At 47.4% G+C, this 27,927-nt stretch overlaps 1 protein-coding gene across 1 annotated transcript in view; it reads right to left on the reverse strand.

Annotated features, from left to right (window-relative positions):
* Positions 1–742: 742 nt before the first annotated feature.
* The window catches only part of LOC119446102 (cytochrome P450 3A41), a 49,608-nt gene continuing 22,423 nt past the window's right edge, over positions 743–27,927 (reverse strand). Inside the window, exons 8-14 of the mRNA XM_037710452.2 lie at positions 25,280–25,395; positions 24,317–24,392; positions 23,336–23,493; positions 20,888–20,976; positions 17,822–17,959; positions 12,395–12,557; positions 743–872 (exon numbers count right to left, since the gene is read on the reverse strand). Coding sequence (XP_037566380.1) covers positions 777–872; positions 12,395–12,557; positions 17,822–17,959; positions 20,888–20,976; positions 23,336–23,493; positions 24,317–24,392; positions 25,280–25,395 — 836 coding nt within the window. The 3' untranslated portion in view covers positions 743–776. The remainder of the gene's footprint in view (positions 873–12,394; positions 12,558–17,821; positions 17,960–20,887; positions 20,977–23,335; positions 23,494–24,316; positions 24,393–25,279; positions 25,396–27,927) is intronic.

The following is a 27,927-nucleotide window of genomic DNA, read 5'->3' on the forward strand; positions in this document are numbered from 1 at the left end:
AGTCTGAATATTTTATATCTGCAATAAACAAATCAGACCCTAGCGTGTTGCATTTGGCCAAAAAAATTGACCCAGAAAGAGTTAAATTGCTACTTGGACTACTTCAATTCCTTCCGAACTTGCGCGCTGAGTAGAGAAGTAACGTCAGAGTTTCGAAGCTTTCTATTCCGCGCGCGCGATAAGCGCGGCTTCAGATGAATCACAGTACATGTCGCCCATGGATTGGGTATATGTTGCTTATATTTTGTGCGGGACGAAGGAAGATAAGCAATATTTCACAAGGAATTTAAGATAATTCCAGAGGTAGTTTACGTCATCTATCAAGACCATTGCATAAGAACATATTCCATATAATCTAGAATGGGCGTGTGATCAGCTTAATTTTGTAAACGTGTATTGACTATACAAACGTGTATAGGACTTTCGTTATAACTTTCAGCAGTAATGCTTAATTACCACTAATGTACCTTCTTTTACGGCCTCGATGGCTATTGTGTCGAGTCGTCAGTTCGTATCCATTCTTTCGTTAGGCTTAGTTATGTTTGAGATCGATAGGAATAACTTCCACATGATAACTTGTAATTCTATGTCGAACCAGTCAGACTAACTCGTTGACGAGGTTCCATTAGCTCGAAAAACGGATTTGAGCGGCTGCTCCTTCTTGGCACTATTGAAATACTTATCTGATTTTCTCAAAGGTATGTAATTGTTGTCAAGCCGGTGACAGTTGCAGGCAATAGAATTGCGAGCAGATATGTTTACTAGAGAAAGTCACACTAAGTTCGCACGATGGAGTGGCGCGAAACAACACGCAGCTTCACTGCTGGGCTTGGTTCCAACAGGAGGCGCCTGGGAACAAATTTCACGGGAACCTGAAATAAGGAGAGACACATTTGTGCGATCTATTTCGCTGTCAATAAGCAGGGCTATCTAATGACCTTTATGCCATATTTAATACAAGGAGTAATTCATTGCAAAAATCATGAAATAAAGTTGACCAAAAGCGAATTTTTTTGTTTGGCATGTCATTTCAGACACTTTCTAACTGTATTGGTGCTTAAATAACTTTAGTGTGATATAGGTATTTTGGACAATGCAGTAAAATATTAATAAGCAATTTGATAGTAGTATTGCCTAGGAAAAAAGTCTAACTTGTTAATTTTTTCTCGGCGTTCCTCGGCGTTCCCAAGGGACTTCTTAAGACCAAAGTTGCGAATAAGCACTTCTACATATGGAGGACGAATTTTTGTAGGTTCACTAGGCGAAGTTGAAATAAATTTTATAGTAATGCTCTTGCAGAGTCATGTTTCGCGTACACGAGCAAAATTTGAGAGCACATCGCTTGAGAGAATAATGTTTTTCAGCAAAAATGTATTGTGAAATCACTCTGAACTGACATTAAATACTAAATAACCGTGATTTTTGAAGCTAAATCTGATATGGTCGAATGACACGTCTCGGTTATTTGGCTTGAAATGACCCACGTGCTCTTATAAATCATCAATACCCGACGCCAATGTGAAAATGCACTTCATTTACTACGCAGCGAATCAACAAACGCTTGTAAATGAGTAAATGTAATAGTAAGTGCGGTGTATTATTTTCGCTATTTGCGCGTCGCTGGCGATGGTACGTACCGGATTCGGGAATCCACAGCTCCGCGCAATTAGTTGCAGTGTTCAGGACTTTTTGAGCTACAAGACATTTCCCAACCACCTATACCATAGCAGCCCAACAAATCCCGAAATAGCTCTCGGTGATATTTCGGATAATCTCCCTTCCATTTCTCTTTCTTTTTTGATTTTGGATACCAAATATCGATTGCGATTGCTGCGACGTGTAAACAAACTGGCGTTCGCACGTCACAGGCCTCCTGCGATAAGTGCGATTTCGATTTCCGTCGCATGCGATGGAAGTCGCACTTCCGGTACGACGAAAATTGCACCGTGTGAAACGGCCCTGACACACACAATTGCTCGCCTTATACAAACACGTTGATCCACCTCGTAACACTTTGCAGAACTCCGAGTGATGCTGGTTAGCCAGCTACCAGCAAAACGCTTCGCATAATATCGACTCCCACAGTGCATGGAATCTGCATAATCAAGCTTTCTTTAGCTACTTCGCCCATTTTGGATAGACGTCGGCTCGCCTCACGCAATACTGTCGTGCCAAGTAGACAACTTGGGTCACTGAGTATCAGTGGCGTAGCCAAAAATTTTGTTCGGGGGGGGGCTCAGGTTGCAGCGCGGCCTCCTCCTTATAGAATTTGTCGAGGAATCAAATGCGTGAATAATAACTGCATTGCCAATTTCATTGTATATTAGATGCTGCAAACGAATTATTGAACGCTATGCACTATCCATTAAAATATGTATGTTTTCATAACATAATATATTCGTATGCCCCAAAAATTGTGGCATAAATAACTGATATCAATGCTTCCGTGTTTTTTTGTCTAATTAATAAGTAAAGAAAACATCTCATGAACTTTAGAACTATTGACCCTTTTCGCGGAGCAGTTTGTTTTAGAGAAACGAGATGGCGCTCACGGCGGCGCGCCATACCTCTCCTCAGCGACCTCGCACGAATACAAAACCATTACCGATTCTACCTTGCTTCTGTGCGATCAGCTGTAGGAAATGCAACTGAGTTTTCGCTAACACACTGTGCTCCAATTATGCTAGATTGAATAATGTGGATTGTAGACGCGTGCAGTAGTTGGCTGCAAAAATAGTGACTGTTATGTTAAGGAATAGAATGAATCTGTGTGGCGAAGTTCGCGGACCGCTGCTGCAACTGTCCGAACGTGTTACCGGCACTTCGTGATGTACGGGTTTCCTAGAGGATACAGAAATTTGCTCATCCACCAGCCTTGTATCGCTAACCTTTAAAGAAAGGGTTTCATCCCCGGAACGTCGGCAACAGTGAGTACCACTCGTTAAACAATGACAAAGGGAGTAGCGCCGCTTCCTGTCATAGTAAGTTTCGCGCACGTTATCTATACACATTTGTCGAAATGGCAGGAAAACTTACGCCCACTCTATCGCCGACGTATCAAGAATAAGTGAATGGACGCACACTTGAATATATGCGCACTGTATACACACAATAAATGACGGACTACACCTATGGCGCACCAATGGTCGAAGCTGAATGTTTCGTGACGGTCCACAAGAGTAAGCAAGTTACTAGCTGTAATATGTATTTGCTACAAGGTATTACAATGTACAAAATAGCTACGTTTCAAGCCTTGTGCGCTGCAAGAACAAATCTATCGGATTCGGAACTGAGCACACCCGCGAGCGATTAGGCAGAAAATAATCAGATAGTGGCCGCACCAAGGAACTTCACTGAGTCAGAAACTGACAAGCCACTTCTTCAAAATATTTGCCGAATAAAGAACAAAGAGCAAAACACACTAATCCTGACTGAATTCATAATTGCAAAGCTTGGAATGCATATTTAGCCCCGCTTTTAGAAGAAGCACCATATAAACTGCCTGCGCCGTTGGGACATAGCTCAATAAGCTCCGAAAGAGCTTATGCATGTTCTCTCAAGCTGTGATCAAAGCTTTGTGTCGTCCACCTAGTCACCACCTACGATATCTCCGAAAACAGAGGTTTTTTAAGCCGCGCCGGCGTCATACACTTCCATTGTAAACAAGGAGGCAACGGAGGCAGTTGAGGCAAGCAATGGACGCGTCACCACGTGATCAAATATGGCAGCGCCCAGGGGATCGCCGCGAAAAGGGTCAATATCAGTTCGAAACCAGCCAAGCAGTGCGTGCAGCTTATATGAAAAACGTAAAGGCCATGAAATGAATAAGTTGAGGACAAATATTTCGATGAATCTTTGTCATTCAAGAACCTTATTTACATTTTTCCACATATGCAACGGCCAGGAAGAAACCTCAATGACGCTATCCCTCGTTGCAATCGATTGCGCAGGAGCAGCTGTAATTCGTCGTGTATTGTAATTACACCGAGATAATACTCGCAGCAGTGAGTACAAATAAAAAGTGGGAGTTCTGCAAAGTATATACTAGAAATGCGAAGATAGAATGAAATATACAAATGCGAAGATACAACTCGCTAAAGGGCAAAAAAATAGTCGCTGGAAACAAAGTTCACTGCTTGTATACACAAAACCTCGCAGAAAGATATTTAAAAATGCGTATGAGTCTCCAATAAATCTACGTATTTAAGCAAACGTCAGTGTATATAATGCGTCAAATACGACAAATAAACATGTTGCTCAGTCACAGATAGTAAACTTTGAGCACAAAAAGACAGATGATCTTGGCAAAAACATAACTATGATCGCAGAAATCGTGATATGTACTTGGGCCATGCAGCGGTCGCGACAGTGCCATGTGGGTAGAGTAATAGAGGAATAATGCATAAATCAGTACGAAAATGTGTAATTTAACTGCGTGCACAACGCCAACAATTATTCTGCACCCAAAATTAAAGGAGGGTATTCCTTCGTTTCAAAAAAGAAATAAAAGCAGGTAGCTGAAAAGGAAAGAAAAGGACAAACGAAGACCACAGATGATGCGGTAAGTCGAACTACCCAATATCCGAGTGTTTTTGGCGAACGCCGCGTGGGCCGGGCTTTCAATGAGCAAGGTAGGTCAAAATTGGTTATTGGTATCCTCGTAATTTTTGTATCCGCGTGATAATTGTGATCATGATGCTAAGTGCTAGAATAAACGGCGAAAATTTCTGAGGTTTTAAATGTCATAATTAAGAACTTATGGACCTGAAGGAACAGTGCTTTTTACTTGCATTGATTTTTGCTTCTTCGCTATCTAAAGGACAAACTCCTCGCGGCGGGAAAGTTGAGCGAAACGGTCACGTTGATGCCGACGTCTCTGTGGGTGTATAGAAGCGCCAGCCTAACCATGCGTTCCACAGACATTGTAGAGCGCAAGTAGTTTTTTAGTAAACTCTTGTTAAAAAAATATTCTCTCTGCTCTGGCAGTGGTCACTGGAAGGGTGACTAGAAGCTGCAGCAGTATTTGCACATTTACATAGAACCTGCTGTCGCAGTGAGAGATGGGCATCTATTCCGGTGCTAAAACCTAAAACACTCCCTTGATGTCGTTGGCATTCTTGTTTAGGTACCTTGCAGAAACAGTAGGCTGTTCGATTCCAGCGATGTCCGTCGTTTCGTCAGGAAGTATGGAGAAGCAGCCTGCTTTTGAATCTAAGCTTTCTTTGATAATGTCACCACAAATTTCTATAATTTGGTTTTGTGCGTCTGGGCTTAAATACGAGGCAATAGTGGGGCAACTTTCCAAATGGTTCTTCAGATATGTATCTCCACAATCAGCTCGCATGCGAAGAAGCACTCTGAAAATGCCTGTATTTTCAGCAGGGGCATTGCTTAAATCCATAGGGCCCCTGTCCCTGTGGCCCCGGAGAGCCAGACCTTGTCGCCCGCAAAAAAAAAAAAAAAAAAAAAAAAAAAAAAAAAAAAAAAACTTCAATAATAGGCCGTTCACTTTCTTCTGTTTTCTCATATTTTACTTTGCCTGCCCTGGTCCAGCTGATCAATCACATTGGGCACGCTTCCTGAAAATGTTTGGAGAAAATTATCAGCTGCTAGCTGACAGTCACGGTGATATTTAGTATTTTCGTGTGTGGGGGAGATTGCGAGCGCGCGCTTCCATTTATGGAACGGCTTGGACACGAGCGTTCCAGTGCGCGCATGTTGGCCCAAGTTTATAATAACATTAACCCCATAAAGTTCTAGAATTGAAAATCTTTTAAAGCATGCCTTTGGAAATGTCAGCGCAGCTTTCGCGTCAAAAGTTTATGAGAACTTTACACCCATAAAGTTTCGTAATTGAAATCTATGCGCTCCGTATATTCCGCGGCCGCTGCGAGATGCCGCAACGCGCCCGCTCGCTATCGAAAAGCCGTTGAAAGTTTGTGCTCGGATGGGGCTCCTTGCGTTACGTGACTCCAGGTGCAAGGGCGTTGTCACGAAATCCAGCCTGAGTTCGCAATGTTCGCGCCGAAATGTCTTTTCGAGCGTGAATAGGACATTGTAGACAAAAGCCAGAATGATTGCCGGCGTCGGTGGTAGTTTTGGTCGGTGGTGCATGCCAGCACGAAAAAATTTCGGGGGGGGGGGGGGGGCTGGAGCCCCATCAGCCCCCCCCCCCCCCCCCCCCCCGGGAGAACGCAGGGCAGCCGACGCGTACGGACGCGTCTCCGCCGGCTCCGTCTTCTTCGAATGATTGCGATCGGAAGATTTGCTTCAATCCTCAAGATTTTTCACCATTCTACAGATCTCATCGAGAGGATTTCACCGAGCCTGTTTTTGACCTGGTAGGCCCATTTTTCGCCATTTTTGGAGACTTTGAAGTTTTCTCCTACCGATTCCCCCGCTAACCCTAGATTTGGGATTAGCGGCGGCGAGGAGTACGGCCGGGCGCCCGCCCGCGCCGTCGGAACGGCATTATGCCGGAGGTGGAGATGGTTGAAGGGGAAACTCTTTCCCGCGAAGAAGCTGACGCGCCTGGGTGGCGGACCGCTTTAAGCAAGAATAAGCGTTCTTCCCGGCAGCAAGAGAGCGTTTCTACTCAAAGTGACGGCACAGCTGGCCGCCGCACGGCCAACGCGCAGGGCGTCGTCCGGCGCCTTGCGACCGCATCGAGGCTCCCCCGCTTGCCGCGGAGCCATATTCGAGTCATTGTCCGACCCAAGGGAGGCCTGGATCTCAAGAAGGTTAGCCAGATTCGTCTGGCCCAAGCCCTGGCGACGGCGGCGAAACTACCCCCGGAGGAATCAAAGGAGGATATCATCTGCCCGAACTTAACTCAGAATATTCTTGTGGTCTCTACCCCAGAGCCCAAGAATGCGGGCGCCTACGCGGCGCTGCGTCTCATCAGGCTCGGCTCGACTGAGTATCAAGTTTCTGCCTACACCGCGGCCTCCGACGATACCTGCAAAGGCGTCGTCCGAGGTGTCGACGTGGACATTGGTGAGCAGCAGTTGGAGGCCATGATCGTCAACCAGCGTAATCCTAAAGCCATGGAGGTGCGTCGCATCAAGGAAACGACTACGGTCGTTGTTCTCTTCAGTGGACTAAAGGTACCTAACTATGTTATGTGCGGTACGAGCATGCTTAGGTGTACGTTGTACATGAGACAGACTGATGTTTGTTATGGGTGTGGGGCTCTCGGCCATCGGGCCGATGTTTGCCCCACCCCGACGAAGAAAGTGTGCCGCGGGTGTGGTGTGAGCGACCCTGCGGAGGATCACCAATGCCAGGCGAAATGTGCCTTGTGCGGGGGGGCACATCTAACGGCAGACAAGGCCTGCAAACACCGTTACCAAGTCCCCTTCGTGGTGAGACAAAGAAGACGGCGTAGGAAGCGCGCCAAGAAACGCCAGCAGGCCCAGGAGGGTCTGACATCACGGGATTCCAGCGTGGCACCACCTGCGAGAACGCACTCTCTCTCGCCAGCTCCTGGGAGACGCCGTAGCCGCTCCAGGAGGCGCTCTCGCTCCCGAGGACGCTCTCGCTCCAGGGGGCGCTCCCGCTCCAGGGTGCGCATCCAAGAGGCTCCCACCACCTGGGCGGATCGAGTCAAGCCAAGGCCGGCGCAGCAGCCAGCACAGGTAACGCACGTGGCACTGCCAGAGCAAAAGGAAGACCCTAGGGTCGCTTTTCTAATTCAGGAGAACGCTACCTTGAAAGCTCAGCTTCAGCAGATGAGGGTCGAGTTCGAAGCTCTCAGGAATTCAGCACAGCCCCCGGCGCGGCCTTCGTCAGTGGAGCGGCGGCCGGCTAAGCGGAGGATAGGTCCGGAAGGAGAGGTTGCGGCGGCGTCCGACTCGGCCGTCCTTGAAGCAATCAAGGAATTGCAGAAGTCGGTGATGCGGCAAGCGGAATGGTTTGACCTCGTAGCACGTAAAGTCGCAGTGATCGAAAGCAGGCTTGGTCTCGGCGAGAATTCATTGGTCGTCCCGGTGACGCCCGTCTCACTGGTTCCCCAGGCGGGCCCTGGTATGCCGATGGTTCTGGCCCCCGTACATAAGGACGTGCCGAGAAGTCGGCAAAACAGTGGTAGTAATCATGGCTCCCAGCGGAAATGAGTTTGCCATTTGGCAGTGGAACTGCGCGGGGTTTAGGAAGCGTAAGGCCTCCCTCCAGCAGTATATGTCTCCATTGGCGGTGAGGCCGCATGTGATTGCCTTACAGGAAACCATTGACGCGGCGGTTGCCTTGCCCGGCTATCGATCTGTATCAGTTAGGGGGGAGGGGCAACGCGGTCTGGCTATATTGGTTGCGAGGAAATATGCGTTTGTAGAACACAAGCTTCAGCTAGGCAACTCTACTTTGGAGGCCCAGCTGGTCGAAATCATCCCGAATAATTGGCTTAAGTGTAGCATCTTCATACTGAATGTCTACAGTACCCCTCGGAATCACAAGCAGGCGTTTTCCTCGGTGATCGCAAAGGCGGCTGCCCTAGCGGGCAAGTCGCCGCTCGTAGCTGTCGGGGACTTTAATGCACACCACCCGGCCTGGGGATATCCAAAGGCCACTGTTAAGGGGAGAAACCTGGTTCAAGCCATGACGGATTGTTCCTTAGAGCTGGTCACGGACCCTCAGTTCCCAACTAGGGTGGGCACCTCTGTTACGAGAGACACCACTCCGGATCTAGCATTTACCAAAAACGCGGCGGGCGTACAGTGGGCTAACGTGCAGGAAAGCCTGGGAAGTGATCACTTTATCCTCTCGGTCACCCAGGAAACCCGGGTGCCTCCGCCTAGGGAGTTCAGGGTGACGGACTGGGACGAGTTTAGAAAGCTCCGCAAAGCTGATCAGACCGAATATGGCACGTTGGAGGACCTCTTCTCGCGATTAGCAGAGGATGCTCTCCTCGCAACCAAGACGGTCCAGACTGACTTACAGGTGGATGCAATGGACTCACGTCTTGCGCATCTGTTGGAGGCTAAAAAATCACTGGTTGAGAAATGGCGCACGCAGAAGCTCAATAGGAGGCTGCGGAAGCGCATATCGCTCCTCAATAAAGAAATCGAGGACTATTGTCAGGAACTGTCTAGGCAGCAGTGGAATGAAGTTTGCTCAAAAGTGGACGGGAAGATGCGCACCGGGGGTAAATGGAACCTCTTGAAGGTGCTTCTCGATGAGACTAATTCCAAAGGTAACCAGAGGTTGGCAATCGACCGATTGATCCAAGCACAGAGGAGCAGTGGGGTCGATGACACGACTATACTTACGGAATTGGCGGAGCGATACCTTCCGGTTGGCCCCGTAGGGGACTGGGATTACCCGGACTACCGGGGAGGGCCGCTGGAGGCAGTCGACTCGCCCTTTACGAAACTTGAGATCGAAGAGGTGCTTCATGAACTTAACAGTCGCTCAGCCCCTGGCCCTGATGGAATCACGAATAGGCTGCTGCGTAATCTTGATGATAAGTCCATTGCTAAGTTAACCGAGGAGGTCAATCTCCTATGGGCAGAAGGCCGCGTTCCGGAAGCCTGGAGGACCGCCTCGGTGGTACTCATCCCCAAACCGGGCAAGGCACTCGCCAAGGAGAACCTACGTCCCATCTCCCTTACCTCTTGCGTGGGGAAGGTGATGGAGCATGCGGTATATAATAGGGTCATTAGGCATATCGAGGATAAAGAGCTCTTTCCACATAACATGGTAGGCTTCCGGCCGGGTCTCTCCACCCAGGATGTGATGCTCTTGATTAAGAGGCAAATTATCGACCGACAAACCCGAGATATTCGGGGAGTATTGGCCCTTGACCTCGCCAAGGCGTTCGATACCATTTCACATAAGTTCGTCCTGGAGGCGGTCGAGAGCATGGGGCTGGGACCAAAGTTCCACGCCTATGTTCGTGCCTTCCTCCGGGACCGCACAGCAACCATAAAGATTGGTCAATTAAAATCGCGGGCCTTTACTCTGGGTGCGAGGGGCACGCCGCAGGGAGCGGTCATTTCGCCTCTCTTGTTCAACATAGCTATGAAAGGCCTCTCAGAGCGTCTTTCCACTGTAGCGAATACCAACCACGCCCTATATGCGGACGACGTTACTGTCTGGTGCATGGGAGGTTCGGATGCTGAGGTGGAGGAGGCGTTCAGTCGGCACTCTCTATCACCGAAAGTTTTCTGGAGGGTACGGGGCTTCGACTCTCCCCCTCCAAATCGGAGTTGCTTCTCTACAGACCGGTTCGGCCCGGGAGGAGGCCCTCCACGCCGCTTGATCAGGTACAGATTACGCTAACCACAAGGGATGGGCTGTCAATTCCCAGAGTCAACTGCATTAGAGTGCTCGGCTTGCTTCTTGAGTCCAACGGCAGGAATTCACAGGTTTTGGCCCGCATCACCTCCAAGACGGAGAACATGCTCAGGCTGATTTTAAGGGTCTCAAACCGCAGGGGAGGGCTGAAGGAGAGCAATCTCCTTCGGCTCTACCACGCGTTCCTCATGAGCCATATTAATTACGTCGCATCGGCACTGAATTGGTCTAAAAGCGAGGAGGATAAACTAGACACTTTAATGCGAAAAAGTATCAAAAGGGTGCTGGGACTCCCCATGAGCACCGGCACGGACAGGCTCATGAGCCTGGGCATGCACAACACCCTATCGGAGGTTACTGAGGCACAGAAACTAGCTCAGGTCGCGCGGCTCTCCTCCACCAAGGCTGGGCAGCGTCTCCTACAGTCGCTGGGCTGCCGTCATATGGGCAGCACCGAACAGAAGGTGTTTTTAACACAGACAGTGAAGGCTACCTACGAGGTGGAACCTTTCCCGCGTAACGTGCATCCGCAGTACAATGTTGGCCGGCGAAAGGCACGGGCCAGGTCTCTGCTTGACTTCGTAGCTAAATCCCCGGGAAAGGTGGCTTTCGTTGATGCGGCGCAGTATGGCCGCTCCGATAGCTTTGCGGCCGTGGTTGTTGATCATCGCGGTCGCGTACTCAACTCAGCTTCCGTTGGGAAGGTGTCTGCCTCCGTAGCAGAGCAGGTAGCAATAGCTCTAGCGATGAAGGATCCTTCGCGTCCTGAGATATTCACTGACTCCAGGGCTGCCGTCCGGGCCTTCGCCTCGGGGGTGGTCTCCAGGGAGGCTGCCACTATCCTCAGTTCGAGGGGTGCGGTAGGCTTTCACACAATTACGTGGTTCCCAGCCCACATGGGCTTAGGGGTTCATCCGTCAGTTTCCAATGTCAACGAACTTGCCCATAACCGTGCGCGAGAAATCACGTGCCGCGGCGGTCCGGGCGGGTCCGCAGGCGGGTTCGCGGAGAGCTTCAAGGATCCACTAGGCACCTTTCACGAAGTTACGTCTCACTATCAACTGTCAAGGCGGAGGTACCCCCTCCCGCATTCCAAGCTCACTAGACCGCAGTCGTCCGTTCTCCGGATGCTGCAGGCAGGTTCGTTCCCGTCTCGTAGCACGTTTAGTCACTTTGCTGAAGGCATAGATCCAGGATGCCCTAGCTGCAGGGAGAATAAGTGCACACTCGCTCATATGCTCTGGCAGTGCCCGGCGTTATGTGGCGCCAAGTTCAGCACACAGCAGGACTGGGAGAGGACCCTTAAAAGCGGCGAACTCTCAGTCCAACTCTCGGCAGTCCAGGAGGCCTGCGAACGGGCGGAGGGCCACGGTCTTCCAGTACCGGCGTGGGCGCGGCCAGCAACCGTGGCGGACCCCCCTTCGGGGGGTGTCTGATCGGGGTTCTTCAGGACCAAATAAAGTTCATTTCACCTCATCACCCCCCCCCCCCCCCCCCCCCTGGCTACGCGCCTGCTGAGTATGTACTATAATAGATAACTTGCTGTCAGGCCTTGCTGTATTTTCTAGCGCACAGAGAAAGCGCAGATGGTGAGCAAAAGAGCAAGGAACCTGATTGGTTGGCGCGTGGATGACGTCACGCAATAGAGCAAGGGAGGTGATGACGGCGCGCGCCAGCTGCGAGTGCTCCATCCACAACACGTACTTCCCCGTCGAGCGCGGCCGCTTGGTGGATAGGCATTGCACCGAAGGTGCAGCCTATCTGGTGATTGCTGCAGGATACTGGTGGATACTGCAGGATACTGCAGGATACTGCAGGATACTGCAGCATACTGGTGGTGGCTACAGAGTTTAAACTGGAGTGCTCTGAATACCGCAATAGATATGTCGTTATGGTATAATTCGGCATTTTGGTTGGCAGCGAGATTTCTACTTTGTCTGCTTATCTGCCTGCCCATAAGGCTTCGCGATTCACAGATGACATGGGGATATGCGGCAGGTTAAATGCTATCACTGACCTTAATCATTCATGATAACTGCTGCCTTTTCTTTTATGTTTTCATTTCTGTGCACAGAGAAAGGGTGGCGCTACGCGCAGAACATACCTCGGTGTCAGCGCACCGTTCAAAGCGGACGTCTCTCAGTAAACGGGCGAGGATGCTCTTCGCCTGAACGAGGGCCACACGCAATCCTATGCAGTTTCGGGGTCCCGCGCCGAAAGCCAGAAAAGTGTACGGTTTCAGCAGGTCCTTGTTCTCGGGTAGAAATCTGTGCGGCGGAAAATAATGCAACAGAATAAAAATTCAGAACTGGCTGATAGGTTAGGCTGGGAGTGCAAAACCGATACAAAGCAGAAAAAAAAAAAGAACCACACTGAACAATACCTGCCTTCTACATTTATTGTCACAGGGTTGGTATGGCACCCACCGATTCTTTGCGTCTTGACTGGGACGACTGGTCGTTTTTTTTATCCGATAGTAATATAGGTGGACATTACCCACTTTGGAGGTATCACGTTTCTCTGACACAATATGTTGGCCGATTCCGAAGGCAGCGAACTCTAGAGCACAAATTTTTCATGTGCCAAGAAAATGACAACGTAAGGGTGTGTAAATGGCGTCATGCCACCCAAAAAGCGTAACACAGCGTATCGAAGCGCTAGTTGACACGATGGAAGAATGCAAGAAACTGGAAGACACATGCACCGGTCGTTTTAAAGAGCGACTCCGGCATGAGAAACGCATGCGTGTGATCGTGGTTCAATCGCATCATCGGTCAAACATTTTTTACAGCATTACAGGTAGACTTCACGAACCACGAACTTTGGAGGTATCTAAAAAATTAACTCCAGGTGTGTTGAGCGTATACGCTAGCGCGTAACAGTGTACAAGAAATCACACGTTTGTATGAGATACGAGGTATAGAAACGTCACTTTGATAAATGAGAATGTGTACACTCACTCGTGACGCGTGCGCGCGGCTGTCGCGACGTCTCAATCTCAGTATGCTATCACATACTTACAGAGCTAGAAGTGCTAAATTCCGGCCTAGTTTTTTTTTTGTTATTCTATCGGCATTTTTCACCTTAAAAAATTTTGCAAGCACAGTTTCGACAACATTGAGTAAATTTTCGCCATTCCAGATATTCTTTCTTTTGGGAGCTCCCTCTTGAACACTGTCATAAGGATATGGAGCCGTCGAGGAATTTGTACTTGTTCCAAGATAATCTTATCAATAAATTCTTACTATATTGTAATCGCTCTTTATATTATTCATTCTTTTCATTCTAGCTACCGCATTTATTTGCACCTAGGCATATGCCTTTTTTTATTGCGATAGCATTTATATGGACACTCAAAAGCAGATTTCTGCCGTCGGCGTCGCCATCGCCGTCGCCGTGATGTTCCGTATGACGTCAATGGAGATGAAATCGTCGCCGCGCGCCGCCGAACGCTTTATGTGCGAGTGAAAGAGCGCTAGGGACGCGCGCTTTCACGGGGATTGAACGCACGGCGGAGAAGAACCGCGCGTTCTGCGCTGTGCTCCCTTAAGGGCTGCAGAAGTAGGCGTCTCTTTCCTCCTCTACAATCACCATATACAGTAGAACCCCGCTGTTACGTTTTTCACGGGACCGTAAAAAAAACGTAAGAGCCGGGAAACGCAAGAGCCAGGAAACAGGAAAAATTGAGAAATGGGAGTAGTGTTGAACTGCACACAATATTATTTTAATTCTTACGTGTGACAAAAAGTAGTTTCGCCCGACAGCCGAAGTATCGATTGCGATGAGCTATACAAAGTAAGAATAGTAGTTTTATCGTCTGTATAAACTTGTAAACATTCGGTTATTAACTACTTAACAAACATGGTGTCAGCGCCCACAGGCAAACATGAACACATCACACTCGATGAGCACGGACACGCGCAGTTAAGCGCCGCTGCAGAAGCGAGCGAAGTGACCTTCGTGCCGTTGTCTATCGCTTCAACCCAAACTGAGCGCCGAGAACACGCAGCACGGCCAAAGCCACGAGCCGCCGACGCACCTACACTGCGTAGAATCTGCCCCCACGCAGATCGCTTTCAAGATACGGCCCGCGGGACCGCGCGCGCTCCGCCGCACAGTATGATGCCAGAGCACAACGCTGCCCGCTACCCCCCCCCCCCCCCCCCCCCTCGCTCCCTCGCTGGTGCCTCGAGCGCAACGGAAGGAGGCGCCCTTCCTCCCTGCTTTTCTTTCGCGCGCGAAACGCGGTCGTCGGCTCCCCTCCCACGCTTTCACTCGCACATTCAGCATACGATGATGATAAGTGGTTCTTGAGGGAAAGGGAAAGGTTGGCGCTATCTTCTGCAGCCCTTGAGGGAGCACGGCTCAGCGCCATTCAGCATACGGCCGCGCGGCTTCCCTCGCACGCTTTCACTCGCACACACAGCATACGGCGCCGCGAGCCGACGACTGCGTCTCGCGAAAGCATACGTCATAGACATCATCTTTAGATAGCAAAAGCGGATATCAAAGGCCATACTTTTGCTGGCGGAAACCGAAAATACATAATAAATGTCGCCCCCAGCACTTTGGGCGGCCAATGCCATCGTCAAGCAACCAAGCCAAGCGACATGAAAAGTCAAAATGGCCGCTCGGGCCAGCGCGGTGTGGCAGTTAGCAACGTATGATGCGGGAACGGTCCCACAGTTGCGACGTAACAGCGGGGTTACCAATGCATTGGGTTCTATGGGAGCTGTGCCGGGACCAGCCGAAAACGACGTAACAGCCGGGAAAACGCAGCACCCGGGAACGTAACAGCGGGGTTCTACTGTATGTAGAGTAAACGTACCTTCTTCCGACGCGCGAAAGGGTGTGGGGGAGGGGGGCAGGGGCAGGGAAGGGAGGCGACGTTTAGCTGCGGCACCAAGTGCCTATTTATATCAGAGGCTCCGGCAACAGTCACCAACGCCGCACGCATTTTGAGCGAACGCGGGCAAAACGCCGGCGGCGTCGACAACAGTTCTGCGTGTTGCCGGTGCTGCTGCATGTCCAAGTTTATACAGCTGATAAAGCTGCTATCATTACTCCGTATAGCTCTCTTCAAATTTGCTATCCCAATTGATGCTTCGCCTTTCAGGTGAAACTGCGACAACTTCTTTTTTTCATAGACGTGAGTTACGAAGCTTCGACTTAGATTCGAGGATTTATTATTGCGATAGCAATTATACGGACACTCAAACGCAGATTTCTGCCGTCGCCGTCGCCGTCGCCGTGAGGTTCCGTATGACGTCAATGGAGATGAAATCGTCGCCGTGATGATGATAAGTGGTTCTTGAGGGAAAGGGAAAGGTTGGCGCTATCTTCTGCAGCCCTTGAGGGAGCACGGCTCAGCGCCAATACGCCGAACGCTGTATGTGCGAGTGAAAGGGCGCGAGGGACGCGCGCTTTCACGGGGAGTGAACGCACGGCGGAGAACAAACGCGCGTTCTGCGCCGTGCTCGCTTAAGGGCTGCAGAAGTAAGCGTCTCTTTCCTCCTTTACAATCACCATATATGTAGAGCAAACGCGCCTTCTTCCGACGCGCGAGAGGCCGTGGGAAAGGGGGAGGGGGAGGGGGAGGGAAGGGAGGCGACGTTTAGCTGCGGCACCAAGTGCCTATTTATATCAGAGGCTCCGGCAACAGTCACCAACGCCGCACGCATTTTGAGCGAACGCGGGCAAAACGCCGAAGGCGTCGACAATAGTTCTGCGTGTTGCCGGTGCTGCTGCATGTCCAAGTTTATACAGCTGATAAAGCTAATATCATTACTCCGTATAGCTCTCTACAAATTTGCTATCGCAATTGATGCTTCGCCTTTCAGGTGAAACTGCGACAACTTTTTAGGAGCCGTTGGAACCGGACGAGTGACACACGCCGTTAACGCCAGCTTCAGAAGATTGCACTGTAGCCACTAGTATCTGCTGCTGCAGCCGCACACGATCACAGCTCAGTGCAGTGGTACGCCATTTTTCCCGCATTTAATACTTGCAGTGCGGGCACAGCCATTGCCTTTCCCAAGTTCGCTTTCAGCGAGACGCTGGCACCGGTTTTCAGTACACGGGTGTCAGTAAGCCGGAGCAAGTTCGTGGAATGCGCTGCGCATATTGTTAAAAATTATTTGCTTTTTGTGGCTGTGTGTTGTCGTTTACTATGATCTCGGTCGGCTTGCATTTGTGGGGATGCGCGACTCTTCCGCGTCCCCTGATGTTGTTCTCCCCGCATGGCTCCCGTCTCCTGTAGTCAGGCTTCGCCACGTGGCTTTACGGCGGCGGCGGTCGGTGTGGTTGCGGCGTATTGCGAGAGATGGCACGGGTGTTGCGCTGCTAACGGCACCTAACGGCGAGGTTACTTGGGCGCAAGAGGTGGAAGGCTGCTCCTCTTTGGCGTGAGGTCGGCGAGCTCCGCGGACGCTTCGCGCGTGCGCCGACTCGCTTCGTAGGACCATCCCGAGAAGGCTTAAGAGCACGACACCGGAATGATCGAACACGGATCGTTCGAACGCGTCACCGTTCGCATGACCGTACACGTGAACGATTAGGCGTTGGCGTCTAGCATGCGGGCGAACATATTCGCTCGCTATCCGATCGCGGTGAGTCGGACTTTCTCAATTTGTCGAGCGCCCATCTGAATATTCTATGGGTAGTAATTCGGCTAGCAGGCATTAGTGTATGAAAGGTGCAATAAATGCCCTTTTGATTGTTTGCACTGCTGTGTTGTCGTTCCTTCGTCCCACGAACATGTTTGAGACCCCACACGTTCGAAGAAATATTTTTGTAATTTTTGTTTTATTTCCTGACCATTCAAATTTGGAGGTCACCTTAGAATTTAAGCAGACGTAGATTGGAGTAAATATGGTAATCATCTATCACAGACCTCATCGTTTACCAAGGGCTTTGTCTGTGAACTACTGAATAGATGCATGGGTTCGACCGTTGTTTACGAGTGGTGGAGGTGTGGGGTACGTTTATCAAAATGACTAAAGACTGGTAGGGATGTTAGGCGGACGTTATGGTCTGAAAGACAACTTCATTGTGCGGAGACGACACAAACGTTGCGCTGGAGGCAAAGTGTTAGTGAAGTCGCGCAGCAATTCCTCTGATTATTCACCGGAATATTTGTTGTTCTGGTAAATAATAAATGCGTTATCTAATGTCACTTGACGTTCTGCCAATCTCCGGCAGTGGGTATGTGCATCATTAAAAGAAAACCAAATCAAATGAGCGCACAATTCCAAATGCTAAGTATTGGGGCTCCTCACTCAATTTAGGAGTGGTGCCGCCGCGAGGTGGCTGAGTTTCTGATTCTTAATATTCTTTGCTTTGTTTTCAAACATACGAAAGCCACAATGGCTAAGGAGTCGAAGGGGAGAGAAGGGGTCAGTAGGTGAAAGAAATGAAGCAAAACCAACAGAAAAAAAATGCAAAAAGTGAAAAGGCTATGTGTGTTGCTCTTTTCACACCTGCAAGTTGAACAAATGACATTGACAAAAGAAGACAGAAGTGCAGAACCGACCTTTCTGGCTTGAAAGTGTAAGGATCTGGGTAAAATTCTGGATTGTAGTGAACGCCCGTCAAGGGTATCTCGATGCACATTCCGGGCTTGAAATCTATTCCGTACAGTGTCGTCTCCTGGTTACAGCGTCTTGTCAGGCTGCATGAAAAGGACAAGGTTAAGAGACGCAACGCTGAAAAATCAGACCCATAACAGACAGCGAACTCAAAAGAGACTAGAAATGCAGAAAAATTACGCAAGCACCTACTATGTGGGATAAAACAATTGGTACATAATGCGGTCAATCCTGGTCAACTGTGTAAATCAATGCAGCTGTTATTGTTGCTCACAGGAAATATATCTGGATTTTCTATATATATCGTTTGCTTAGTCGAGGTGCTCCGAGGGAGGAAAGCGTGTGCCATTTTAGAAAACAACAACAGTTGAAGTTTGCAAACCACCTTGGGGTGACTTGTAGCTCGCCAATCCCAAGGAAATTCCCTAACAACATGAAACCTTGTTCTTCCCTTATCAAGTAAACGTGCATTGACGTGACGTACTCTGATTATATGCAGCAGCCAACTCATCGTTAACTTCACCTCCATCTCAAAAACTAGGTTAAAGCAAGCTCTTTAACCTCAAGCTCAAACGATGAGGTTTCAAAATGCTCTCTCGTATTTATTCTAGTGTCAGATTCATTCTACCGTGAAATTACACAGCTTCAACCTCAAATTGCGAGCTTGACTCCTTGAAAGATTTACTTCTCCATGCAGAAAATTCTTGTATCCTGGTTGTGCCCCAGCAAGGGTTGGCTCTGAAACCTCTACGGTGTTTTTTCGTGGTCAAAAATTTGATCAGTTTTTCTTGCCCAGCAATTTAGGTTTGTTTTATCCATGTACTTATGACCTTTTTATGCTTGTGTTGCTCTTGTACTTTTATAACCTGTTGTGTTATGTTGTTTCTGATCCATGGACTTGTTTTGAAAATGTCTTGTTATTTATAGTTATCATATTATATTTGTTCTTGCTAATTTTTCTTCGTATTTGTTTGGGAAATCTTTCAGTGGCCAAACTTGATATCTTTTACAGCTTATAAATGAAGTCCAACCCGTGTTACTTCTCAAGCAAGAACCTAAACCTGAACTTCAAATTGCGAGGTTGATCACTCGAAATAGTCACTCATACTCATTTGATCGTCAGATAATCTCCACCTTAAAACAAATGCCTCGACCTAAAACTTTAATTCTGAGGTTGACATCTGGAACGATTCACTCATATTTGCTCTGCCGTCAGGTACATGTTTACTACATAGACATTTCCAAAACATAACATGTAAACGCGTGCAGCAGATCACTTAAGTAGGAGCCTTCGGCTTCCAAACATATGTGTAATTTGCGGAAAGAACAAATTGCTCGATCTTGAGCTGGTATGTTTTTTTGTTTTTGTCGAAAAGCAAAGGACTTGAGTTATTAGTAACAAATGAAAAGGCCGTTTCCTTCCTTAGCAGCACATTTAGGGCAGTTTACAGAATTTTCGCAATTAATGCAATTGAACAAAATAAAAAGAAATCAAAATGAATTCTATTCTGAGGTTTGACGCGCCAAAACTACAATATGATTTTGAGGTATGGCGTACTGGGAGACTCCGGAATAATTTTGACCACATGTTTTCTTTTTTTTTAACGTGTACCTAAATCTAACTATGCAAGCTTTTTGCATTACGTCCCCATCCTAAAGAATGAGAAGAAAGAATAACCAGGCAGGATATGAGACGTTTCTTATACCATGTGTAGCTTCGCCGGCTCTTGCTTTTAATTGCCTTTTGATCAGGAAAGTTCTAGGCGCAACATATTTCTCCAAGTGTTCGGCGCTGTGTGTAGTAGATTAAGAAAAAAAAAAAAAACCCGTTCAGAAGTGTTTTTCTATCTCTGCATTTTAGCTCGAGAACATACCTTTGTAAAGGGCAAGAACAAATGCCTAGAAACGCTTGCAAACATTTCGCTGCAACCAAAGTATTTGCGGAATTTCCGTACTTGAACCACTGATTTCTTTGAGCATTTGCAGGTAATAAAGAGCCCGTAGGCTAAAACGATGGTATATTCAGATGCGCAAGATCTCAATTATTTATCCAGATGCGCAAGATCTCAATTATTTATCCAGATTCGCAAGAGCTCAAAAGAGTGAGAAGCTTTACGAAACAAGCTCACGAAACAACCCCTGTGCACGTTTACGTGCACATTTTTCTGTATTCGCTGGTTTGCGAAGGCTGAGGTTAAGTATGACGAAAATTCGAGAATATTCCCTTAAGCGTTTTATACTTGGTACAAGTATTCCTGTGCCGTTCCTCTTTCTGTGTGGTTTTCAAGTAGTTTCAAAGAACTATTAATATAAATTAAGCTCAAATGACATTTTTATTAACCATAAATAATTACAATGAAAATGATATACAGACAGGACCCTAGACGCTCTCTCGGAGTAGTGTGAGGGGTCCGTAGATTAAGAAAACTATATTATGAGATTAGAAATTTCCACAAAAAAAGGTGTATAAATGAAATGATTATTTAAAACAGAACATAATAATATGGGCGTATCATAGAAATTAGCGCAGAAACAATAACAAATAAAGCTGTGAATGGGGGTTTCATCATTCAGAACGAAATTTGTGATGAAAAACTGACAGGTCGACCTCAGTCAAAGTTGTTATCCGCAATGTCATCCAGGCTGGTGTAGTGATTGCATAGAAGAAGCGTGGTGTTGTACATGTCTCGAATGAAAAAAATAACAGTTTTGGCTTCGTTCTGTGCATGAACCTTTGTTAAAATCTAGGGGGCAGAGAGTGGTGGCAGGCACTGCTTCAACAACATCAGCGGCCGAGCCTTAAAGTGCGCAACTGTGAAGAGCGACGAAGCATTGATTGCGGTGAAAGCTAGTTGCGACTGATAACGCAATTTGGGAAAACTCACTGCTTGCCACGTGTCCATGTTTACAGTGTAAATATGACGTGTGCTGACTTTTAACTGCTGAAATTACCGGTAAACGTTAATATGAATGAAACATGCTAGAAAACACTCGTTAAACTTCATACTTACAATGAATCCGGTGTATACATGCGGAGGGACTCCTTGACGGCAGCCTCGAGAAGTGGCATGGCGTTCAGTGCCTCGAATGTCATTCCATCCTACAAAACGAGTAAGAAAAACCAAGACATTCGCATGTGTGCGGGTTTCTCTTGCAGAATACTGTATGATTTTCGCTTAGCCTAAATTTCGTATCATCGCTTTATGCCGAAGGATGTCGTATCTTTACAAGATCTTGTATCATCACTGCCAAAGTCTAACACAATATTACTATATCATAGTTACTGTTTGCTAAATATACTGAATGTTGCGACAAGTTAACCTGAGGGCGCCTAAATATAAGCGAGTGGGTGCGAAACAGTTTTTTATGCTCGTAAAGATGCTATAGTTATTCAAACAAGTTATTTCCACCGTATAAATAATGCGTGTACTGCATTTATGCCTGGTTCCGATTAAAAATGACGGGAAAGAAAGTGTAATCGGCAATCACAATTACAACGTGTGAATCGGAAGACGGTTTGCGTGATCCTAAGTTCTCGCAAAGGTACGTTCAATTCCAAATCCTAAATTTGCATGTGGACCGGCCCTCGGTAGCCGCAATGCCATGTCATAAATTTTCATGTCATGTCATGAAAAAAAATTACACCATCTTCCCGTAGGAGAACCCTGAGTAGTATGCGAAGCAGCCATGGGGTCGACTCAAGGTAGTTTTATCAGCTGTATAAACTTGGACATGCAGCAGCACCAGGAACCCACAGAACTGTTGTCGACGCCTTCGGCGTTTTGCCCGCGTTCGCACCGAACGCGCGCGGCGTTGGTGACTGTTGCGGTGTTTCTGGGGCGCCAGAGCACTGCACGGGCCGATTTTTCCAGCCTGGGCCCGGCCCGGGCCCGTTTTTACGTTGGGCGGCCCGCCCCAGCCCGACCAAAAGATTTATGGTGATACCCGGGCCCAGCCCGGGCCCGAAAATAATCTACGTTACCCGCCCAGCCCGGCCCACCACCCCTTTGCTTTAGGCCCAAGCCCGGCCCGAGACCAAAAAAAGGTCACCGAGCGGCATTAAAAAAAATAAAATAATGAAGTGAATGAAAGGAATGTATTCTTAAGGCATAAATACATGTCATATGCAATTATGAATACCATTTGAGCGGTCTGAACGCAAATACCAGCGCGCGAAGTAGTACGAATGACCCTACCGAGCAGTATCGCCAGCAGTTTCCAACGGCGCGACCTTGATGCAGCCCAATCCACTTCTATCGCAGCGCCACCACAGTAGTTTTCTACGTAGGGTGCCTCACTGCAAAGCATGCGCCGCCCCAGCCACTCGTCCCACTCAACCGTATTCTAGTACACTATAGCCGAAGGGCAGCCACGACCACTCGTGAGCGCAGCGCATGGATTGAGTAAATGGAGAAAGAAAGCTTCTCGTTCCTCCATGGTGAAGCGTAATGCACTGCTGCTAGGCGGCTGGTTGAGAACATGCGTGCAATCATGGATGGACGCAATGCCATATTTCAGCCGCGTGACGAATTATCTTATCTTATCAGTAATCGTTTTACCAATTCGCCTTTGAAGAATCAGAAAGTCGCGACCGCGCTTGCACCGCGCTGAAAGCATGAATTACATTGATTTAGGTAAGGAATACAAGGGCATCCTTTGGTTTGAGGTGACTTCGGCATTTCTCGACTTTTACATTCTGTTCAAACAGCGCAAAATACGACGGAAGAAGAAAAGGGAAGTACACAGGAGTATTGCTGCTAGCTTCCAGCTGCGCCGGGGCAACAAGTTTTTCGGAGTCGAGACGCGTGAGGATAACTCGCTGCACGTTACATGCACACAACCAGAAAGTCAAAATATCCGAGCCCGGCCCTGGCCTGAATCAAAAAGCACGAGCCGTGCTCGTGGAGTGCTCTAAGCGCCTACCGTCTCGCCTCTAACTCGCGCGCGGAGCCGCAGGTGTTGCCATTCGTTGCGCAATCCGGAGAGGAGAGAAGCGTCGGAGAGGAGAGGAGGAATGCCGAGAGTAGAGGAGTTGAGAAAAGGAGAGGAGGGGGAGGAGGATGCGCATGCGCAGTAGGGGTGTGGACAACGCACGGCGGAGGCAGGGAGGGAGTGAGATAGCCCCGACCATAAGATGCTTCGCATCTAAAAAAGGATGAGGGTGGCTCTTCTCGCTCACTATAACCTTGGTGGGCCGCGATCACTACAGCAATCAGTCGTATATGCTATATTGCAAGACAATGACGCCGTGGTGTCAAACGTCAAGCTAGCTTCAAACAAACAGAAGCGCGGCTATGCGAAAGGCACATCAGCCCGTGCCGTCGCCCTTTCTGTGTCAACGCACCATACGCAGTGAGCTGACCGCTGAAACACATTACTCATAGCTTTTGCTCCACATCTAAGTTACTTTGAATCAAAGTGTGCGTGCGACTTGTGTAGGTGCTTGAGCTCGTGCTTACCTTGCTAACGGCTTCGTCGATTTCTTCAACCAGCCTGTCCTGATATTCGGGATAGAGCGCAAGGTTGTACGCTGTGAATGTGAGCGCTATAGCTACGCCGTCACTTCCGGCAATGAAAAACACCATGATTTCTGCAGCCACGTCCTTCATTTCAGATTCTGTAAAAGAGGATAAAAACAGCCTCGACCTAAGCTATATGCGCACGTTCAACCACACAGTCGACTCGATGAACTGTTTGCAGACGCTATATATTCGTGCCTTCTGTTTCTATAGAAATATTATTCTATAACCATGCGCGAGAGCAGGCAATGCCGGAGCCAAGTTCCCAAGCAGCACTTATAGCAGTGATCAGGGCCAGTATTCACGAATAGCCCCTACACTAGAATTGTTCGTAAAAGCAAATTCCACTAATTCCCGATTCTGGGCACATTATTAGCGAAGGTGGCAAGTCAACGGCAAAGAGACATGAAAAAAAAAAAGCTTTCTAAATTTGGACCCCAGTCTCGTGGAGATATCAATATAACGCAATGTGGACAGCTTCAAGAAGAGCGAATCCATCTTAGAGTGTTAGCACAGCATGCGTTCTTTTTGCGAATTCTGGAGGAAGACGATGGCAAATAACGATAACCAAATATAGTATAGTAAATTGTAGTTATTTCACGAAGTCTTAAATGCCCACGCTGCAGACGTTAAACCAAGAGAAGTCTGAGAATGATACCACCTGTTTTCGATTTTTGCCGCAAGTGTCCAAGGAGACGGTGGCAATGTTCTGCTTTGCGTTTTTAATACAGCGTGTTTTCCTTACTTTTATCGACAGTCTAAAGCTAGTTTCATCTGCAGTTGAGGTCAGTGAGCGCGCTTTTGATTATGGAACACTGGGAACGAAAGTTTCTGTTGTTTCTTTCAGATGGCTCCGCGCCGTAGTCGCTTATTATGTAAACTGGATGCAATTTATGGGCAATTTACTGCCCATGGACTTACCCGTTAACTTTCGACCACTTGTATTTTTCATTTCCATCACAGTGTCTAAACACAGTTGAAGGACATCGTTGTGCCTCTGCAACAGATTCCAGGTGCGATGCCATAAATATAGGATAGCAGAGGCGATTACTTCTTCGCCTAGAATTAAAATTCATGTGTATGCTTGCTAACAATTTCTTGAGTTATAGCACGCAAAGTCGCACTAAAGGCAAATTAGGTCAAGATAAAGCGATAGAATAATGTTGGAAGGTGTTGAATGCATCAGTTTAACCAACAACAGGGCTTTCACGTGCAGGAAAATGATCAAAACGTAGGATGAAGCTGCCGCTGAGAAAATATGGTAGGACCTCCTATGATGTAACATGTAGCATGCACATTTCTTATAATGTAATGAACCACGGACGGTAAAAGAGTTTAACTTGGTTTCTGTAAATATAAAACGGACTGCAGTTTCTCCCGTTTCGTGCTTTGTGGGGGGTTGTACGCGTTTCCACTGCTGGTCGTGACAGTTTTTTTTTTATCACTGCAGCGTGGCCCCCTATCTGTGCAACACTGTGATTTTTTAAAACTCGGCAATAATGACCAACCGAGCATGAGCTCATGGATAACTTGCGCAGCACATAACACGTAACGTTCGTTTTCTGGCGATTTGAATCGCTAAAATTGCAGTGACCACTTTATCTAGAACTAAGTCATCTTTTGGCATAAATGAAACTTTGCGGAGTTTCTAATAGACTAACTAAACATCTACATTGATTTAATGTTTGCTTTAAGTGTTCTTTAAAATTTCTCCTCGGAACACACGCAGCATTGACATATGCATCATTCACAAAACATAGTGAATACCTAATAGGTAAATATACCTGTGCACATTGAGTGCCTGTAATATTAATGTGTCTCCAAAGCTACAGGTGTAGACTACCATCCCTGTTTGTCGCTATATGTTGACAAGTAGCTTTTTACCTCATTAGAAGCCAGTCGTTTTTCCACCATGACTTTTGCGAAATTAAGTACTTGTTGAGAACCGTAGGTACTCGGAAACTCTATTGGTAGCATCTTGAAAACCCTTGACATTGCGTCTGAAATATTAAAATAAAGACAAGAATGTGTATTTAGATGCTATAAAAATTAAATTAACCTGAAATTCTTAGCAAATTCGAGTACCGGGGTAGCATGGTAAATCTTTTTACAGCGTACGCTGCGTAATAATAATAATAAGAAGAAATACATGCAATGTGATCACTCCAAACTTTTTGATTTTTCCAAATATTGAAATAAACTTCCCCAAACAAAAACCTTGCACTAGGCCGCACAAGGCTTGAAACAGCGAAGCTGGGTGATCGTAGCCCAGCATTTTCCGAAAGTGCGCGTGTACTTTTCATCTTATTACTCATGATGATGATAATGCCTTTTCACGCGTCTCGGACTTACATCCGTCACTGCGCGTTGCTTAGCGCAGCTTGCAACACCGATCACCGCGTTAAAAGCAGACCCGCTCCGTGAATGCGTCTCTCTCTCTCGGACTTACGGCCGTCACTGCTCGTTGCATAGCGCAGCTTGCAACACCGACACCACGTTCCAATGCCGATACCGCGTTCCACCACGTTGCTATGCTAGCAAGTGGATGTCGTGTGTTCTGTTACCAACTAGCAGTTCACCAAGAGCTCTTTTAAAGTTTTGCGGCACTTTTCGGCCGCCTACAGACATCACAGTCGAAAAAAAAAATCCATGAAATTTCTGTTGTACGAAAGAAGTTCCTGGCGTACGAAATAAGTTCCTCTAGTTGCGATAGACGTCTCTGAAGTTATGACAGAAACATTCTGTTGCAACGACAAGAGTTCTGAAGACGCAACAGATATATTCTGTCGCCGCGACAAGAATTCATACGTTGCAGCAGGAACTTTCGGTAATGACAACAGTTTTGACGTCGCAACAGGAACGTTATGCTGCGGCGTAACAAATTTGCCCATTTTTCTCGCGACGACAAACTTTCTGAACTCTGAAGTTTTGACGAAGCCTTTTCCATCGCGACACTCATTTCCCTCCTTAAATGTTGCGTCAGTTTTACATCAGTGGTATGCTGATAGTACATATACCGGCATTGACGTTGACGTGGCCGGTGACTTCGATTTATCGTCATTGTTCCGTGACGACGTGACAGACACAATTGTCCTACCAGACTGCTGTAAATTTACCGCTGATAGAAGCAATTAATGACTGAATTATAGGGCTTGACGTGCCAAAACCACGATTTGATTATGAGTTACGCCGTAGTGGCATTTTGGACCCCCTGGGGTTCTTTAACGTGCACCTAAAGCTAAGTACACAGGTGATTTCGCATTTTGCCTCCATCGAAATGCGACTGCCGTGGCCGGGATTCGATCCCGCGACCTCGTGCTTAGCAGCCCAACACCATAGCCACTATGCAACCACGGCGGGTAATAGAAGCTATGCGTACCTCCTTAGAAAAAAAAAAGAGAATGAAAAAGACGGAAAGTAAGAAAAAAGAAAGGGATAATAGCAAGGAGTTCTTCCGTCGTCTTGTATTTGTTTGCATACCTGTTTGCTTTTCCTATATAATGTTTTATTTTAAAGTGGATAGCATTTTTAAACATTGCCTCGGACATACAGCACGACACACACCTTCAGCTGCATTACTCGAAAAGGGAGACATTACTTGCACAAGACGTAAAAAAAAAGCATAATGGACAAATTAGCAGAATTTCGCGAAAGAGCTGTTTAAGTAAATATAGGCACACGTTGCAAATTACGCGAGTGAGTTCTCGAGGCACATTCACTTGAAAGAAATTTTGAAAAACAAGCACCAGTTTGGAGCAGACGCTGTTAAACATGCGGCAGAAATCCGCTGCAAACGCTATTTGTGTTCTTTTTACAACGCAGCATACAAATGTTAAAAAAGGAATTTATTTCATTGCACATTTAGGGAACGCATGTTTTGAAACTGGTGTCATCCTCAAAATTTGTTCTAAATGCATATGCCTTGCAAACTCACTGACTGCAGTCCGTAAATTACATGTGATGTAAAGCAATCGATTCAAAAGGTGATTAGTAAAATTTCAGAAATTCGACAATTGTTAAATTAAAAATTTTGATGTTTTGTGGACATAATGTTCGCCTGTTATATATAGAGAGAGATGCAGCTCACGGAGTCAACAACACACACACACACACACACACACACACACACACACACACACACACACACACACACACACACACACACACACACACACACACACACACACACACACACCACACACACACACACACACACACACACACACACACACACACACACACACACACACACACACACACACACACACACACACACACACACACACACACACACACACACACACACACACACACACACACACACACACACACACACACACACACACACATATATATATATATATATATATATATATATATATATATATATCCGTACGCACCTCTGTAGATTCGACATGTCGGTGATGGACATTGTCCAGAACTGGTTGAGTGAAAGCAATATCTAAGGCCGTCGTACACGCAGCTGCTGAGGCAGTGCTTTATTTCTTTATCACTCTCTTAGATACACCTCA

This window comes from Dermacentor silvarum, chromosome 3 (genome assembly GCF_013339745.2).
Source record: "Dermacentor silvarum isolate Dsil-2018 chromosome 3, BIME_Dsil_1.4, whole genome shotgun sequence".
Classification (NCBI taxonomy): Eukaryota; Metazoa; Arthropoda; class Arachnida; order Ixodida; family Ixodidae; genus Dermacentor; species Dermacentor silvarum.